At 34.9% G+C, this 17727-nt stretch overlaps 2 protein-coding genes across 3 annotated transcripts; one reads left to right on the top strand and one right to left on the bottom strand.

Annotated features, from left to right (window-relative positions):
- The first annotated feature begins 1371 nt into the window (after positions 1-1371).
- nfe2l2b (nfe2 like bZIP transcription factor 2b) lies at positions 1372-11131 on the top strand. 2 transcript variants are annotated; one of them, XM_067459153.1, is made up of 4 exons: positions 1372-1505; positions 4902-5114; positions 5609-5767; positions 9496-11131. In XM_067459153.1, exons 1-4 carry the CDS (start codon positions 1470-1472, stop codon positions 10720-10722), a joined length of 1635 nt encoding a protein of 544 aa, XP_067315254.1. In that variant the 5' UTR covers positions 1372-1469; the 3' UTR covers positions 10723-11131. The 2 variants fall into 2 exon arrangements, with proteins under 2 accessions (XP_067315254.1, XP_067315256.1); XM_067459155.1 differs by lacking the exons at positions 1372-1505; positions 4902-5114; positions 5609-5767 and adding an exon at positions 7464-8292.
- Positions 11132-12088: 957 nt separating this feature from the next.
- mtx2 (metaxin 2) lies at positions 12089-16492 on the bottom strand. Its single transcript, XM_067459152.1, has 10 exons — positions 16320-16492; positions 15880-15927; positions 15673-15719; positions 15492-15564; positions 15243-15319; positions 15083-15175; positions 13622-13660; positions 13359-13484; positions 13152-13228; positions 12089-12663 (listed from the first exon to the last, which is right to left on the bottom strand). The coding sequence occupies exons 1-10, from the start codon at positions 16357-16359 to the stop codon at positions 12459-12461; spliced, it is 825 nt and encodes a 274-aa protein (XP_067315253.1). The 5' UTR covers positions 16360-16492; the 3' UTR covers positions 12089-12458.
- Positions 16493-17727: the final 1235 nt, after the last annotated feature.

The raw sequence follows: 17727 nt of genomic DNA, 5'->3' as shown, positions 1-17727 counted from the left end.
TTAGCAACTTCCAACATTTGCACCAATATTTAAAAAAAAAAAACTTAAGGAATTTGACAGTCTGTAATGGAGGTCTATTCACAAAGGTATATTACAAGAAAGGGGATAAAAAAAGTATATTACAAGAAACAAAAAAGTTTTTCATTAAATAGTATACCTGTAAATGCTATATATGGAAACATATACATAATTTCCCTAATATATAACATGTAAATTCACCAATTCAGTGTTTAGAAGCTGAATTTTCGTTTCATTTATTATATTTCATTTCAGCAGAAGTTTCAATTAAGAATCTACAATAAACCTAACTGGCCTATATGAATTTGTGAAGAGCTAAGCTATTATTTGAAACAAGGTCATGGTTTTGCTCTGGTTCTCTTCTCAGGTTTTGTATCCAAAACTTCTCAAATTACTTTGTAAAATAGTTTAAGCCTGGCATCACTTTAAGAACCGACTAAAAGTAATTTACTACGCACGCTTGCCTGAATTTATTCCATCACGTCCAAAAGCATAAAGTTGAGGCTAAAGCCAATGATGAAAGTTTTATACTGGACAGTAAAGTGTCTGCTTACCTCACGGTTGACCTGTGGCTCTCCTGGCTGTGCCTCGAAACAGACTGAATGTATCGCTGGACCCCCTCTCTCCCGTCGCTAAAGGAATGTCGACGTGGAGCTGCCAAACGTGAACGTGTAGGGTACTCATGAACGCGCTCGTCGGAGAGTCCTCTTCTGAGCTCGTACCCTTGGCATAGGTAGAGTGGGCATGGCGCTAATCGCAGCTACTTGTCACATTTCGTGGCGTGTTGAAGGCTGGGGGGAAGAAATTCTTCAAAGACGTAGCTTACAATGTATGATTCATCTAAAAGCTGTGTTCAAGTATATCTTAGCCTAGGCTATAGGCTATATTTCGTTGTAGCCTACTATATATTGCAATGTATTGCATTGTAAATTTTAATACTACTTTTTATATTTTGAGCGGTTCATCCTAAATAAGATTTTACTTGGCCATTAATTTTATTAGGCTACATTATAATTTTAGTTAGCCTATGGTGTAGGTTCACAAAAGAAAATCACAGCAAGCAATTCTGATGTCCTTTTACATTTTAATGAGGTTAACTTGTGCATGTGACGAATCAATATACATTTTAACTTTTTCAGGAAAAAAGGTTGCAAAGGCATGTTATAAAGTAATGAAGGCATGTCTCGTCTGAGTTGAAAGCTGCTATTGGCCAATGCTCTGTAGTAGGCGGGCTAAGGTTGATGTTTGCGTTTTGCCGTTTGATTGGCTGATGTATTGTCCCAGCATTTGTTATCTGTTGTTTGATTGGCTGATAGATATTGTGGGCGAGTTCTTAGTCTGTATTTGGGATCTGTTACAGACGCATGTCATCAGATTTGATTTGATTCAGGAATATGCTTTGCTGCCTTGTTCATTAATCATCCATCAGACAATTTCATCAGCTAAAAGACATGGCCGACCCTTTAGCTCATTTTCAACATGATACGGTAAGTTAAAAATATATAAATATTTTATTAAAAATTCACTATGGAATCTTGAAACATCCATGAACTTTGGTGCAACTGAATGTCAAGGACTCGTTTTTTGGAGATGGAGATGATTTTTGATGTCCCATCTTTTAAGTGGTTTTCCTGCAGTAACCTATTGTGTTGTATTTTATTGTACTGTATATATTTATTTATTGCTAAAGTCTTTGGCTCACCACCACATAAAATAGCTAAACAGGCAATGTTAAGAAGAAAAACAAACAAACAGACAAATTCACATTACACTTTCATTTGGTTTTGTCAAACACTTTTGATATTATAATTATTTATGTAGGATCATGTGACCCCATGACAAGAATATTTCCTTTTTAAATATATTAAAATAAACTGTTATTTAAAATTGTAATAAAATACCACAAAGTTACTGTTTTACTTTCTTTTTTTTATCAGATAAATGCAGCCATAAGAGGCTTCTTTCAAAAACTACAAAAAAAATAATTCTGACTCAATGTTTGAACAGTAGTGTAAAAATATTGATCCATGAATAAGAATATTAGTCCATTTCTTGTTACCACAAAAATGGCTCAGAATTGTAAAGTCACTTTGAAGGTTTAGCATTTGTTGCCATGTTCATGTGACAGTATATATATATATTAGAAATTGATCCTTTTTTATAAATATTAGGCTATACTGGGGAGTGGCGGACAGCTTTGGGTCTGAGGTCTCTGACACTGGGGGAGGCCACCCACAAAAAAATGGTCTTGGTTGTCATGAATTCATGTAAATGGGTTGGTTAAATAAACATTTCACTTTGTGCACCTGATCCAGACACACCTACTACCGCACTACTGTTTCAGGGTGGATAGCCATTTACCCCAGAGAGAAGAGTTAATTCACAAATCCGTTGTCCTTTATACACAAAAGGCTCTATCTGCCTGTCTGCACTTTAACACAGTTGCATCATCACATTCACCACCCAGCTGTAGGTGTGTGTATTCACCTTTCACTCAGCTCACCTTTATACCTCATTTCTCCCAGTTATTCTTGTTCTGAATTTTTTATTTCATTATCTAATGGATTGTTTTTCCGCAGTTGCTCAGTGAACTAAATTCACAATCTCCTGCATAATCTAGAGAATGTATTTACTTGTGTGACTTCAGCGAGAGGGCAACAAGTTCAAGGCCTTTATGATCAACTCCATTACAAATGCTATGAGCTCGGCTTAGAAGCAAGTGTTGTTTGTGCACCAGCATATAAAGTGCGCTCACTCAGAGGACCGCAGTGTCATGGCCTTCAGGTTAACTGTAACACATACACAGAAGCAGCAACGCTGGAATGGACATACATTCGTTATAGGGTCTGCCTGATAGTGCTAAAATATGCTTGAAAACATTTTATTTATTGCCTCTGTTGTTTACAGTGCTCCTATCTCTACCACTGGTAATATCTGTTACTGATAGTAAATTGAAATGACAGTAAAAATAGATAACAAAATTAAGCTTTAAACTCTACTCCAATTGTGTTTACTCACTGAAGGAAAAAAACACTATAGAGATCTACATTATTATAGAAGCTTAACTATAGAAATTAAGCTGTTTGAATTCTGTCATTTTTGCATCTTTCTATTTTCAGTTTTTTATTTTTATTTTTTTAACCTGCATTCAGGTTTTTTGTTTGTGTTTTAAAGGGATAGTTCACTTTAAAATGAAAATGCTGTCGTCCTTTACTCACCCTCAAGTTGTTTCAAACCTGTATGAATTTCTTTCTTCAGCTGAACACAAGGGAAGATATTTTGAAGAATGTCAGTAATCAAACAGTTAACTGGAGCCATTGACTTCCATAGTATTTTTTTCCTACTATGGAACAATGGCTCCAGTTAACTGTTTGGTTACTGACATTCTTCAAAATATATTCCCTTGTGTTCAGCTGAAGAAAGAAATTCATACAGGTTTGAAACAACTTGAGGGTGAGTAAAGGACGACAGCATTTTCATTTTAAGCATTTTCATATACATTTCATTTTAAACTGAACTATCCCTTTAAAGCCAGTCAACTAGATTGTGCCAGTTAGCCAAACATTTACCCTATTGCCTCAATTGATCTAATCTGAAATGAACTTAACTGATCTGAACCAGCCTGATCTGAACTGCCATGAACTTATTTGATCTGATCTGAACTGTTTCTATTTTCAGTTCCACACCACATATGTAGTGCGCACCACAGATGTCATTGACATTTATTTTGAGTAAAAAAACAAAGTATACTCTAAAGGACTTTATTGGTCTTGTGTCGTATATAACGTTCTAGATAAGCTCCCTCAGTGGCAACACAACCTCTGACCATATACAATCAGGACCAATAAATTCTCAAATTACCATTTTGTGATATGAAAAGAAGTGATTACAAGGGATCTTATATCAGTGGTAGTGGTTCACAATCCTTTTTTGCCCACAACAATACCGTACAGCCCCATAACTTCTCCAATTGTTTGTGATTTACATAAATCACATAAAGATTTTGGTAACACTTACAATAAGGTTACCTACATTAGTTAATATGAACTAATAATGAACTGCACTTTTAAAGCATTTATTTATCTTTATTAATAGTAATTTCAACATTTACTAATGCATTATTAAAATATTGTTAACATTATTGTATAACATTAGTTAATGCACTGTGAACTAACATGAACAAACCGTGAACAGCTGTATTTTTATCAACTAACGTTAACAAAGATGAACTAATGCAGAACAGAGGCTGTTGTTCGTGGTTAGTTCATGTTAACTAATGTTAAATAATACAACCTTATTGTAAAGTTTTACCAAGATTTTTGAAGGATAAAAATGTATAGCCAATAAAATATTTTAGAAGAAAAATGTGTATTCTAAAAATTCATATGGAGGTATACGATTATATACATTTACATGACATTTTGAACTCGTGTAAAGCAAATTTTCAAAAAAAGTGGGATCTCTTGTTCTTCAAAGAAAACAAATGAGGGGGTGAATTAAAATAAGGCATATCTTAATTGTTATTTTAGCTTATTTTAATTTTTGTTTTGTTAATTTTTAGTCATCTTGAGGCTCTCATCCTGGATGGTCAAAGTGTGCTTTATTGTATTCATAAAATAAAATGATCCACCATTATAGTGTTTGTTGTTAAACCATACTAAACTAACCTGATGCACTCATATGACCAGTTTACAGGTGTATTTGATATCAGGGTGCACCTGCCAAGCAAATGAATGTGAATGCAAATCACGCACAAAAACATGACTGATATTGTGAGAGTTCACAAAAAGTTTATGCAAACATGCTCTTATTGTAATATGAGTGTGCGCAGCCACATACAAACATGGTAAATTGTCTGTTTTATATTATGTCTCTCTGTTTAGGATCTGATTGATATTTTATGGAGGCAGGATGTCGATTTGGGGGTGGAACGAGATATCTTCGATGGATGCCTTCGGCAGAAGGAGGAGACCATGAAAGAAAGCGAGAGAGAGTTGAAAAGTGAGAGAGAGCTTGAAAGGATAATGCAAAGGTTACAGAAACTTGACAAGGAGACTGGAGAGTTTTTGCCTAGTCCTTCATCTGTGCACCCCCAGGTAACCATTTCATTAACTACACAAATAAATAATAATAAAAAACACTGTAAATCCCTGAATGAATACAGAAAACCTTAAAGGGATAGTTCAGCCAAAAAGGAAAATTGTGTCATCATTTGCTCACCCGCGAGCAGTTCCAAACCTGTATGACTTTCTTTCTTCTGCTTAGCACAAAAGATAGTAAAGAAGTATTTTGAAGATTATGGTTAACCGAACAGTTGATTAACCACATTGACTTCCATAGTAGGAAAAACATACTATAAAAGTCAATGGGGACGATCAACTGTTTGGTTACTGACATTCTTCAAAATATCTTCTTTTGTGTTTAGCAAAAGAAAGAAATTCACACAGGTTTGGAACAGGTTTGTGAGCGAGTTGGGAGCATTTTTGGGTGAACTATCCCTTTTAAAGTTTCTCAAAATAGCACCTGCACACACACCCCACGCTCTCTTTATTGATTAGTGTTGCTTACAGAGTTATTTTCACTGTTTTAGGCTGTGCCATTCTCAGAGACGTTGCCTTCTACAGTGTCTATTCAGCATTCACCTGTTACCCAGAATCCCCTCCTATCTGCCCTGCTATTGTCTAAGTCTCAAAAGCCGTCTTCTCAGGAGCAGGCTTTTAATGAACTGCTGTCACTGCCAGACTTACAGGTACTTATGCACACAATGCAGAAACACACACACACAGACACGCCTGAACTGGTGCATTATTATCATGTGAATTTATGGATACATTTTCTTTATTGGCAACTGCAGATTAATGAAATGGTTACCTGGGAGTTCACAGATAAAGGACTTGGCAAATACTATCCAGTCTCCTTGTCAAGTTTCTGTAACCTTCGCATTATCTTTTTAAGCTCTCTCTCGGTTTTCAACTCTCTCTCGCTGTCTGTTTCATGGTCTTTAGATGTTATAGACAGTCACATTATATTCAAATAACATAGTAGTAATTGTAATAAGTTCTGTGGTAATTATAAAATCACATGCTTAGCAGAGGTCTCCCTCTGACTTAGAAAAAAAGAGTGAGCATTTAATAATTGATTAAATGATGTATTAAGTGATTAAAAGCTAACATGTTTGACAGATGCCTTTTACTGTCACTGCTAGCTAACATACAAGACAATAACATTTTTATTCTTATATTATTTTATTGTTTTTTCTTAATAGTAACTTTGGCTCAACTTCTGTTTAATTTAAATGTGCTTTATAAATAAATAATAATTTAGCTAACATGTTTGACAGATGCCTTTTACTGTCACTGCTAGCTAACATACAAGACAATAACATTTTTATTCTTATATTATTTTATTGTTTTTTCTTAATAGTAACTTTGGCTCAACTTCTGTTTAATTTAAATGTGCTTTATAAATAAATAATAATTTAGCTAACATGTTTGACAGATGCCTTTTACTGTCACTGCTAGCTAACATACAAGACAATAACATTTTTATTTTTATATTATTTTATTGTTTTTTCTTAATAGTAACTTTGGCTCAACCCCTGTTTAATTTAAATGTGCTTTATAAATAAATAATAATTTAATTTAAAATATAATTTAATTTATAATAATTTATTAATTAAAACTTATCAGCTGTTCAATATATTATGATAAAACAATATAAGCAAATAGTACCATATATCTAATCAGTAAAATTAAAAAGTAATAGTAATTAAATTGAGGTGTGGACTTATCTCAGATACGGTGAGTTAATGTTTACATTTTTCATGGAATAGTATGCAGGTAATGTCTTTATTATCACTGAAATGACTGACATCCACTGTAATGTACTTATTAGCCATAACAAGCTATCCATTTTTGAATACAAAGTTCTACATTTATTTAGAGGATACATATTTTGTAAATTTCAATTTAAATTTCGATTTAAAGGAACTGTATGTAAGAAATGTATTTCAATTCATCATAAAATGGCCCTGATATGTCACTAGACATTAAGAAATCATGTCAATTTCAAATACTTATATCACTGAAAACAGCAGTCCGGCCAGGATATTGTCATTTAAAAGTTGTTGTTGCAGCCCTCAACTGATGTTGATGTTGTCATGTTGTGTTTTGGCCTGAAGCTCCGCCCTCCACCTATCGGCCAATAACAAACTCAGCAGTGTTTCTGCATCCGGGTTGCCAGCTCTGCTCTAGTTACCACAGCTGCAGCTACAAATGTTCCTGCTGGATCCTGCAGCCAATCTGGCAACCTCGAGTCAGGGGGGAGGGGGGGAGGGGAAAGTGATTGCAGTACCAGTTTTGACCACAATCTTACATACACTTCCTTTAATGCATCAATTTCTTTAAAAAAAAAAAAAAAAAAAAATCTCACTGACCCCAAACCTTTGAAAGGTAGTGTATATAATTTAGTTTATCATGTACAAGTCACCTTTATTTATATAGTGCTTTAAACAGTACATATTGTTTCAAAGCAGGTTTCCAGTGATAACAGGGACATGATTCAGTGATGCAAACAGTTTAATTTGGCTGTACAGCTGCTCCAAAAGAAAATAATATGATTGTTCAGCTGAAGTCAGTTCAGTGTTGAGTCAGTTCCCTGGATAAGATCATAAATTGATGAATTCGTTTATTTCATTTATAAAGCAGCTTTGCAAAAAAATATGTTTTTGTCATTGTGAGGTCATCAAAGTGATTTTCTTGTCCAATAGTGTCAGTGCAGTCAAATCGATAATGTTGCTTATATCAAGTGTCCCCAACTAAGCAAGCCAGCGGCAACTGTGGCAAGGAATCCAAACTCCATCAGGTGTAAGAAATGCAGAAAAAAACCTTGGGAGAAACCAGGCTCAGTAGGTGGGCCAGTTTTCCTCTCGCCAACGAACGCACACGGTGTGATTATGATTCGCGCTGCATCACAAGTCAGAAATCAGATTGTGGTTGGGTAGCATACAAATATTTCATCCAGTTCCTTTTGCTTGAAGATCGAATTCAGCACGCTGGTATGGAGACGAAGCTGGTTATAGGTGTGTGCAGAGGACTTGTCTGGTTCTTGTGGTCTTTGCTGAGGATCTGTGCAGATGGCTGTCGTGTCAGCGAGGCCTTCACAGGGGATTTTCTAGTTGACAGGATCTCTGGTGACCTTCAGGGCTGCGTTGTGGTCGTGTCTAGGTGCAGGTCCATCATCTCTCTGGATACGGACCGGATACAGCTGACTACGGTAACCTCGGGATAAACAGAGAGACTAATATTAGAGTAGATGTCATTCTTTTTTTGATGTAACAAGTACATTGGTTGTTATGGGAAGTGTTCCTGGTTCCAGATGACCTAATTTATGCAGCCTAACAATCCTTTAACAGATGTGAATTATAGAAATGTGATTATATATATATACTAGGTAAAGAGATGTGTTTTGAGTCTAGATTTTGGACAGAATTGTTTAGATTGCAATAGATGAGACAGACTCTAATGCATTAAGAGCTCGCTTAAGTACTGAGGAGCTAAACCATTTAGTGCTTTATAAGTAATTAGCATGATTTTAAAATGAATGCTATATTTAATAGGGAGCCATATGGTCATACTTCCTGGTTCTAGTAAGAACGCTAGCTAATGCATTTTGGACCAGCTGGAGTTTGTTTATTAAGCGTGCAGGGCAACCACCCAGTAGAGCATTACAATAATCTAGCCTTGAAATCATGAACGTATGGACTAACTTTTCTGCATTTGTCATATGTTGTAATTTAGAAATGTGGCTTTTAAATGAAAGATTGGTATCAAAGAGCACTGCCAGGTTCCTAACTGACAACGAATATTTGACAGAGCAGCCATCAGTTGTTAGACATTATTCTGGGGTATTATGTGCAGTGGTTTTTGTTCAATAACTAAAAATGTTATTTTTTAGAATGAAGTAGTTGGAAATTACTAGTCATCCAATTTTTTATTTCAACTATGCATTCTGTTAGTCTTGTCAATTGTTGTTTTTTTAGGGTCTGAATAAATACAGAGCTGAGTACCATCAGCATAACAGTGAAAACTAACACCATGCTTCCTAATGTTATCTCTCAAGAGTAGTATATACAGGATGAAAAGCAATGGTCCTAGTACTGAGCCTTGCAGTACTCCATACTGAACTTGTGATCAATATGACACCTCTTCACTTACTGATACAAAATGATACCGGTCAGATGACCAAAAGTATAATTTGTACAGTCTACGTATGTACATTTCCACTAAACTCATAGTGGTAAGACGAATAATACACAATTTATCAAATAAATATAATATGTTTTAATACATGTCGAAAATGTCTGGGTTGGCTATATCATGCGTCATCATAAATTATTAAAATAAAATGTTCCTAAAGTAAAATTATATTATAAATATGCCTAATGTATTTTAATATACTGTTTTGTTTCTCTGTTAGTATTATCTGGATGTCTTGGAGTCTGATGGCTCAAGTTTGCCCTTAGAGGATATCACCGAAATCTGCCAGCACAACCTACCAGAGCCACAAAGGGAAAACTCAACAGATGCATTATGTGGAATCAGTGAACTCACGCAGACAACATCAGACTCTTATGAGGTTGCTCAACCTTTGTCATGCATGCCCTCTGAACCATTAGAAGTCCTGGAAACATACATAGAGACTTTCTCAGATCCAAGCAATCCTACACCTTCACCTTCAAACACACTTTACAGCTGTAGTACCCCTAATAAACAAGGGATTTTAACTAAATGCCAAATAAACTCAAGCGATTCAACCCTCAGCGAGTTTCACCCTGATATAAATACATATAGCATCAATAGCAACACACTCATTGAGCCTGGAAGGAATGGTCCACAAATGCTTCCACACTTTGAGGAGCCTCCTGTTCTTCTGGGTTTTGATGACTCTGCTTCTGTTGGCTCTGTGGATTTAGAGACATCCCTCTATGCTGCTGAAACCTTAAGCAATAGCCAATCTGACAAGGACGAGCTGGAGAGTATCCAATCAGATTACAGCGATCTGCTGCCTTTATCGCTCCACTCTGAGACTTTAGAGGCAACACTGTATGAAACTGCTACATATGCACAATACCAAACTCAAAATGAATCAACACCTGAATATTCACAAAGAGAACCTCAGTCAGATCTCACAACCACAAGCAGAGCTGCGGGTGTCCGGCGAGGATGTCGTGATGAACAGCGAGCCCGAGCGTTGAGTTTGCCGCTTAGTGTGCATGACATCATCAACCTGCCAGTGGAAGCATTTAATGAAGCCATCAGCTCTGTCAAACTCAACAGCGCTCAACATGCACTCATAAGAGACATTCGAAGACGTGGCAAAAACAAAATGGCAGCCCAGAGCTGTCGCAAGCGAAAGCTGGATAGTCTCGTTGATCTCGAAGACGAGATTGAGGTTCTGAAGATGGAGAAGGATAAAAGCCAGGAAGAAAAAGAGAGAAACACTAGAGATCTTCGCAAGGCGAAGGAGAACCTCAGGAATCTCTACTATGAGGTGTTCAGACAGCTGAGAGATGAACATGGAAACTCCTACAATCCTAGAGAGTACAAACTACAGCACAGCACTGATGGCACGGTTTACCTGCTGCCACGTGGCGCAGCCAACAAGAAAAATACACTGACAGAGGATTTAGCTACTGCTGTATAACACAACTGAAGTACCTACAGCAAAGCTCTTTGATTTTTGGTCTTTGTAAATTGACACATCAGTGGCTTTGGATTTCAGTTGCTGTGGGTTTGAGGAGTCATTAGCCCTGTTTATGTCTGTTTGCATCTCTTCTGACCCCTTGTTATCAGATTTTTTAAGGGAGGTTAAAAGAGCATTATCCCCCTAGCTGCTATTTGCAGTCAAGCAGTCTGCCTACTTGAATGGGGAAACACTAAAAGCCCCCAAATGATGTCAATGTTACATTTAAATAACTAAGCTAATTATTTCAAATTAGCAATAAAATATGACAACTATGGTATTATAAAATGTAGATCCAGCTATATACATAGACAGTTCCGTTCAAATGTTTGAAGTCTGTAATTTTTTTTATATCTCTCACACTCATTATTTGATTAAAAAAATACAGTAATATTACAAAATATTTCTATAATTTAAAAGAAGTTTTCTATTGTAATGTAATTTATTCGTGATTTTCTCCGCATCATTACTCCAGTCTTCAGTGTCACATGATCCTTCTGAAATCGTTCTAAATTCTAATTGTTGAAAACAGTTGTGCTGCTTAATATTTTTTTATGGAAATTGTAATGCATTTGTTTCATTATTCTTTGATGAATAGAAAGTTCAGAATGCACCATTTAGTTATATTTTTGTAATAATGTAAAAGTATTTACTGTTGCTTTCAATCAGTTCATTTTTGCTGAATAATTTTTTATTTCTTGAAACTCTTCCTGATACTGTATATAAACAATATAAATATGCGTGTAGACCTACTCATGTAGATCCTTATCACAAATACCCTCATGGGTAGAGCTTGGTCAGATTATTTATTGACAGCTTCAGAATTTTACATATTAAATGAGGAGATTCTGCATTAACTGAATAGTCATACTTTATGTAGTTGGAAAATGTAAGATTTTTGAAAGGCTGTCTAAAATATTCAGATTAAAATGTGCCTTTTACTAAAGATTTGATGCATATACTGCATATCTGAAACATAAACCTGCTTTATGAGTACTTGTGTTTTAATTCATATGCATGCTTTAATGCTTTAACCACATAAAACATATTTAGTATTCTAAAACTCTACATAAGGTTGGCATGTTATTTCAATTTAAATCCAATAAAAACAGTTTAAAAGCTAAACACAAATGAAACATCCAATTGTGTATTCACTAAATATCTTTTATGCAGCATTACTGTGCCCCCTGCTGGATCAAAAACAACAGCAAAATTATGCTGGGAATGTTTCATCATATTACAAATCTAGTTTTAAAGTACATAACATACATATTATAAACACATTCAGACTTTGCATTAATAGACATCTTCATTCACAGAAACAAACAAATGTCCAACTTGAAGTTTATTATACTTCATAGGCACTTTCCATTTACACATAGACAAAGGCATCACACAATGGAAAAAAAGATTTACATCAACTAAATTCATATATACGAAACGAAAACTAATTCTACTGTTGTAGCAGGCAAGTTCCCATTATGGCATTATGACCAGGCAAAGTAGTAGTTTGGAAACGTGTTGGAAATACTTTAAATATTCACAAACCTTTATTTAAATGACCCTTTTCTCCCTCCTACTGATCTGTTTGATGTTTTAACCTCAATTTTAAGTCTTTTAATCCACAAAGGATATCAAAGATGTCAATAATTTCAGCCTGATCAAAAGAGTGAGAAATATTGGGCAAAGGGTGGTGCTTAGGGTAGTGAGCTTTTGGAATGGCGTGAGGACACCGACTGGCCTTCTCTTTCATGCTCCTTAAAGTAAGTCTGTTCAATACGATGACAGAAAGAAAGCAGGTTGGTGTAGGATTTAACCTTTTCAGCAAGCTCGTCGCTGGTCAGTTGTGTGGTGAGTATGGTGAAAAGATGACCAAACACCAGAGCGTCTAGTTCAGTTGGCCTGTGACATTAAAAGTACAATAATTAGCAAAGAGACCATGTAATAATTTAGTTATGCTGCATGTCTGTATGTGCTTCATTTACTTGATTTAAAATTCAGCAAACATTTGATACAATTTATAATAACATATTTAAAAAAAATAGTAATGTATTCCTGTGATGAAAAAGCTGAACTACAACAGTCTTCAGTGCCACGGGATCCTTCAGAAATCCATGATATGTTGATTTGGTGCTCAAGAAACATTTCTTTTAATTAACAATGTTGAAAACAGTTTCATATTTGTGTAAACCATTATGCATTTTTCAGGATACTTTAATGAACAAAAAGTTTAAAAAAAAAACACCCTGTGCTTGAAATAGAAATGTTTCGCAACATTATAAATGTTGTTACTGCTATGTTTGACCAATTTAATGAAACCTTGCTGAATAAGTACTGATTTCTTTCACGAAAAAACCTTTTGAACAATAGTGTATGTGCACAAAACGTACTGTTTGTTGAAAAAGTAGGGCTGTGTTCCTAATCGCTGTGACAAGGCCTGGCAGCACTGACTCACATCTTCATACACCTGAGAAGAGGAAACCCACAAATAGCCTTATGTAGTGTACTGTACACTGGCTCCATTAATGAAAGAACAAGACTGGGTCAATGAATGACACTTAATTTATCAGCACAGTGCACACACACACAAAAAATACCTGCTCCAGATTCTTTCCAGACCATCCAATTGCATTCATCTTCCTCCGTATCTCCCATTGCTTCTGATAGGCCAGAACGTGATTGAGGGGCCAGGAATAAGGACTGCTGTATCGTGGTCTAGAGATCTGCACATACATTATCATTTAATGCATAGCATGATCATATAGTAATGCATGATTAGACATTTGGTGCTATTGATGTCCTCTTTGTTAACAAGACATGTTGTATATGATTTGTGGACATCCTTATATGTGAAACATACCTCTGTAGCAGTAAAGTCATCACACCACTGGATATACAACTAGAAAGAAGAGGCAAAGTATCAGTGGTCTGAACTTGTTATCATTTTTAAAATATTAATGTAAAAGACAATACACATATAAATTCACAAATATATATAATTAAGAAATATAAAATAAAAGTAATATTTAAATAATTTAATTGAGTAATTTTTAATGTCAATTTACAATCTTTTTTATACAGGTGCTGGTCATATAATGCACCAAGGCTGCATTTATGTTATTGGAAATACTTTTTGTGTGTGTGTGTGTGTGTGTGTGTGTGTGAAATAATATTAAAATATAAAAAACTTATATTTTAAAATGTAATTTATTTCTGTGATGCAAAGCTGAATTTTGAGCATCATTTCTCCAGTCTTCAGTGTCACATGATCCTTAAGAAATCATTCTAAAATGATGTTTATTATCAATGTTGAAAAGTGTTGTGTATTTTTTTTTAAATATGATTCTTTGATGAAGTTCAAAAGCTTTTGTAACATTGTACTACCATTTAAATGTTTTGGGTCTGTAAAGAATCTTTTTTTGGGGGGAAGGACTTAAAGAAATGAATACATTTATTTAGCAGGGATGCATTAGATTGATCAAGTGACAGTATAGGCATTTATAATGTTACAAAAGCTTTTTATTTCAGATAAATGCTGTTCTTTCTATTCATCAAAAAAAAATTACACAACTGTTTCAACATTGATAATGATCATAAATGTTTCTTGAACTGTAAATCACCATATTAGAATGATTTCTAAATGATCCAGACGTCTCACTGGAGACTGGAGTAATGATGCTCAAAATTCAGCTTTGCACCACAGAAATAAATTACATTTTAAAATGTATTCAAATAGAAAACAGTTATTTTATATTTTAATAATATTTCACAATATTACAGCTGTTTTTGTATTTCGAATAACATAAATGCAGCCTTGGTAAGCAGAAGAGACTTCTTTAAAAACATTTAAAAAATCTTACCGTTCTAAAACTTTTGCCGGTAGTGTATATACACACACGACTAACACCATACCATTCAAAAGTTCGGGGACAGTAAGGTTTTTTCTTTAGGCTTTGAATACGTTGAAACTTAAATTGTTAAAATATCATTCTATTTCAAATAAATGTTGTTTGAACTTGCTTTTCATCAAATAATGCTAAAAAAATGTATCATGGTTTCCAAAAAGCTGTTTTCAACAATGATACTCTTCCTTGAGCTCCACATCAGCATATTATAATGATTTCTGAAGGATCATGTGGCACATATTCATATAGAAAGCAGTTCTATAACATTTAACAATATTACTCTCTTAACTGCATTTTTGCGTGTTGGTGAGCATAAGAGACTTCTTTCAAACACATTTTCTAAATATCAAACCACAAACTTAACGGTTAGTCTACTAAGTAATACACAAAACATGCTGACGTGTGCAGGTCTATACCTCAGCAGTCAGCAGCATGTTATTGACCAGCTCCATGTAAGCTTTCATCTCGGCCCTCTGGACATCATCCAGCCCGTCACTCAGAGAATGACCCTATGGACAGCATAATGTCAGCCACATTCTAGTATTCATAAGGAGTTTGTTTTTTAGAGTGACATACCTTTGCCTTTGTGAACTGAACAATCGGCCCCAATTCTGACACAACTTGATTTCCAACATGGATAAAAGGAACCTTCCCTAATGAACAGAGAAAGAGACATTATAAGACACATGAACAAGAACTGTCATCCTGACAAAAACAGAGCTCTGCAATACTACCTTTCCAACATAAGATAAGAATAAACAAATCCTTAATAAACTAAACAAAACATAAAAATGAAAGTAAAATTTAGAGAATTTGGAAACTCACCTGATGGTGACATGTATTCAGCATTGGCACGGCAGGACACCTGCACTGGTAGGCCGCACATCCTCAGGAAAGTCTGCAAAACAAGATTTAATTCGTAAAACAAGTGACATACTATTTGGGTTTCAAGATGTGAATCGGCAAGCGTGTGAAGGAACAGGGTGATTAAGGCACTACTTTTCACCTGAACTGCCAGAGAGGATGCAGAATCTGACAGCAGGATTTGATCCTCTGCAAAAAATAATAATAATTAAAAAAAATTATATATATACACATATATATATAATATATATAAATGTGCATTTAATTTAATTTATCTTGTTGTCTTAAATATCACATGCTAAATGTTAATGTGGAGAGATTTTTATTATTATTTATCTTTATCAGTTACCTTTAAGAGGTTGGTACAGAGTAGCATTTTCAGGCCATGGCTCAGCAGCTGCAAAAACATAAAAAATAAAAACAAATACAAAGATAGGCTACATTCGCAGGCAATACTGTCTGTATCTTTCCATTTTTCAGAAACTCTGACCTTTAAATATCCATCTATGCGACTCTGTGAGATCACAGTATAATATTGACCATAAAATAGATTTCTTTATCTTTGACCCTGACAATAGCATAGCAAAAAACAGAACTGTAACTGTTTTAAAGACATTTACTAAATATATACCAGACTCGTGGCCAGACATGTTGGTTTTACTCTACTAATATGCCGAGAAATTAAATGCCTATGATCAAAAAAAGTAGATTAACTAGCATCCTAACATGCCCATCTTCCTGCACAACCCACTATGGTCTCGCTACATTAAACATAAGCGTACGCATTACCTGCAATCTGAGAGACGAAAGCCTCTGCAGCAAGAGACATGACAGCGCAGAACAAATCTACTTTAGTCGAAGCACAACAACTGATCGAAAAACTGAAATGGCATTAATTTTCCACGCAAGGGCAAAGCAAGCTTCTGTCCCAGTGTAGTGACGTCACCCAGAAGTTTTTCCTGCTTTCTAGCCAATCATGTGCGTTCTTCTTCTTCTTCGTTTGCTTTTTATTGGTGGTCGACAAACAGGCTTATGGTGCATAACCGCCACCTACTGAACTAGAGTGTGGCGCGTTGACTATGCGCGTTGACCTATGGCGTTGACGCTTATGGGGGGCAAAAATCATAATGAAACAAAACAAATTAATTATATTTTACAGCGCAATACAAATAAATTACATTTAGGTAACATATTATTATATAATTTACTGTTTCTTTTAGATAATTTAGCTATAGGCCTATGATTATTTGTTGCTTATGCTCAGTAAATGCTCCACCTTCTTCCTTCACTTTTGTTCCCAGTTTATCGTTCATTGTTATACGCTCTGCAATGCAGGAGGGCATGCTCAAACGGTTTCCTACATTCCGCAGTGTCCATGATCCATAGGAAAGCGGCCTTTCACTGCATATTTTGCAATGTTTAAATGAATTAATTATTGTTATTTTATTTTTATTTTATTTTTTTCTCTATATGTCCTAGCACTTTGAGATTTTCTTTAAAATTTAAAGTGCTTTATAAATAAAATGTATTATTATTACTATTATTTAATTATTTTTATATTTTAGCTAGCCTATTATTATTATTATTATTATTATTATTATTATTATTATTATTATTATTATTATTATTATTATTATTATTTTGTAACCATAATACAAACTTTTTATTAAGGCTCTGGATATTTGATATGCTACTTGTTTATGCCTAATGTGGAGTTGCAGGTGTCTGCAGTAAGCGGTCATTATGGTGCCATTAGAACCGGGCACGAGCAATAAATCATGTGCGCTGGCCAGTCGCGCGCGCGCGTGCGTTTTCCACTGTGTGAGCTGCATCACAATTGATCTTTCGTCAAATAATACTATCATACAAATTTTTATCCTTACTTAGGCCTACATCTAGGCATGTGAACAAAAATATAAGTAAGCATATAAATATGAATAGCCTATGTGAAAACTGTATAACTATAATACAGCACATCCAACCTTTCTTCATTTTTCATTTCGTTTTAAGATGTAGCATATTGTTGAATTCAGGTCACATTTTCCCAGTCATCGCAATGGCAAAAAGTGTCCCATCTAAATTCACCCTATGCTAGGCCTATATCATATTTTTTTAGCCTAGATGAAATATTTCAAATTATATTTTTATATGATTGTAGCCTATATCGTATTCATTAATAAACACAAAAGGACACATT

Source organism: Pseudorasbora parva, chromosome 12 (genome assembly GCF_024679245.1).
Source record: "Pseudorasbora parva isolate DD20220531a chromosome 12, ASM2467924v1, whole genome shotgun sequence".
NCBI classification, from domain to species: Eukaryota; Metazoa; Chordata; class Actinopteri; order Cypriniformes; family Gobionidae; genus Pseudorasbora; species Pseudorasbora parva.
The sequence above is the reverse complement of the archived record's forward strand: the minus strand, read 5'-3'. Positions and strand labels throughout refer to the sequence as shown.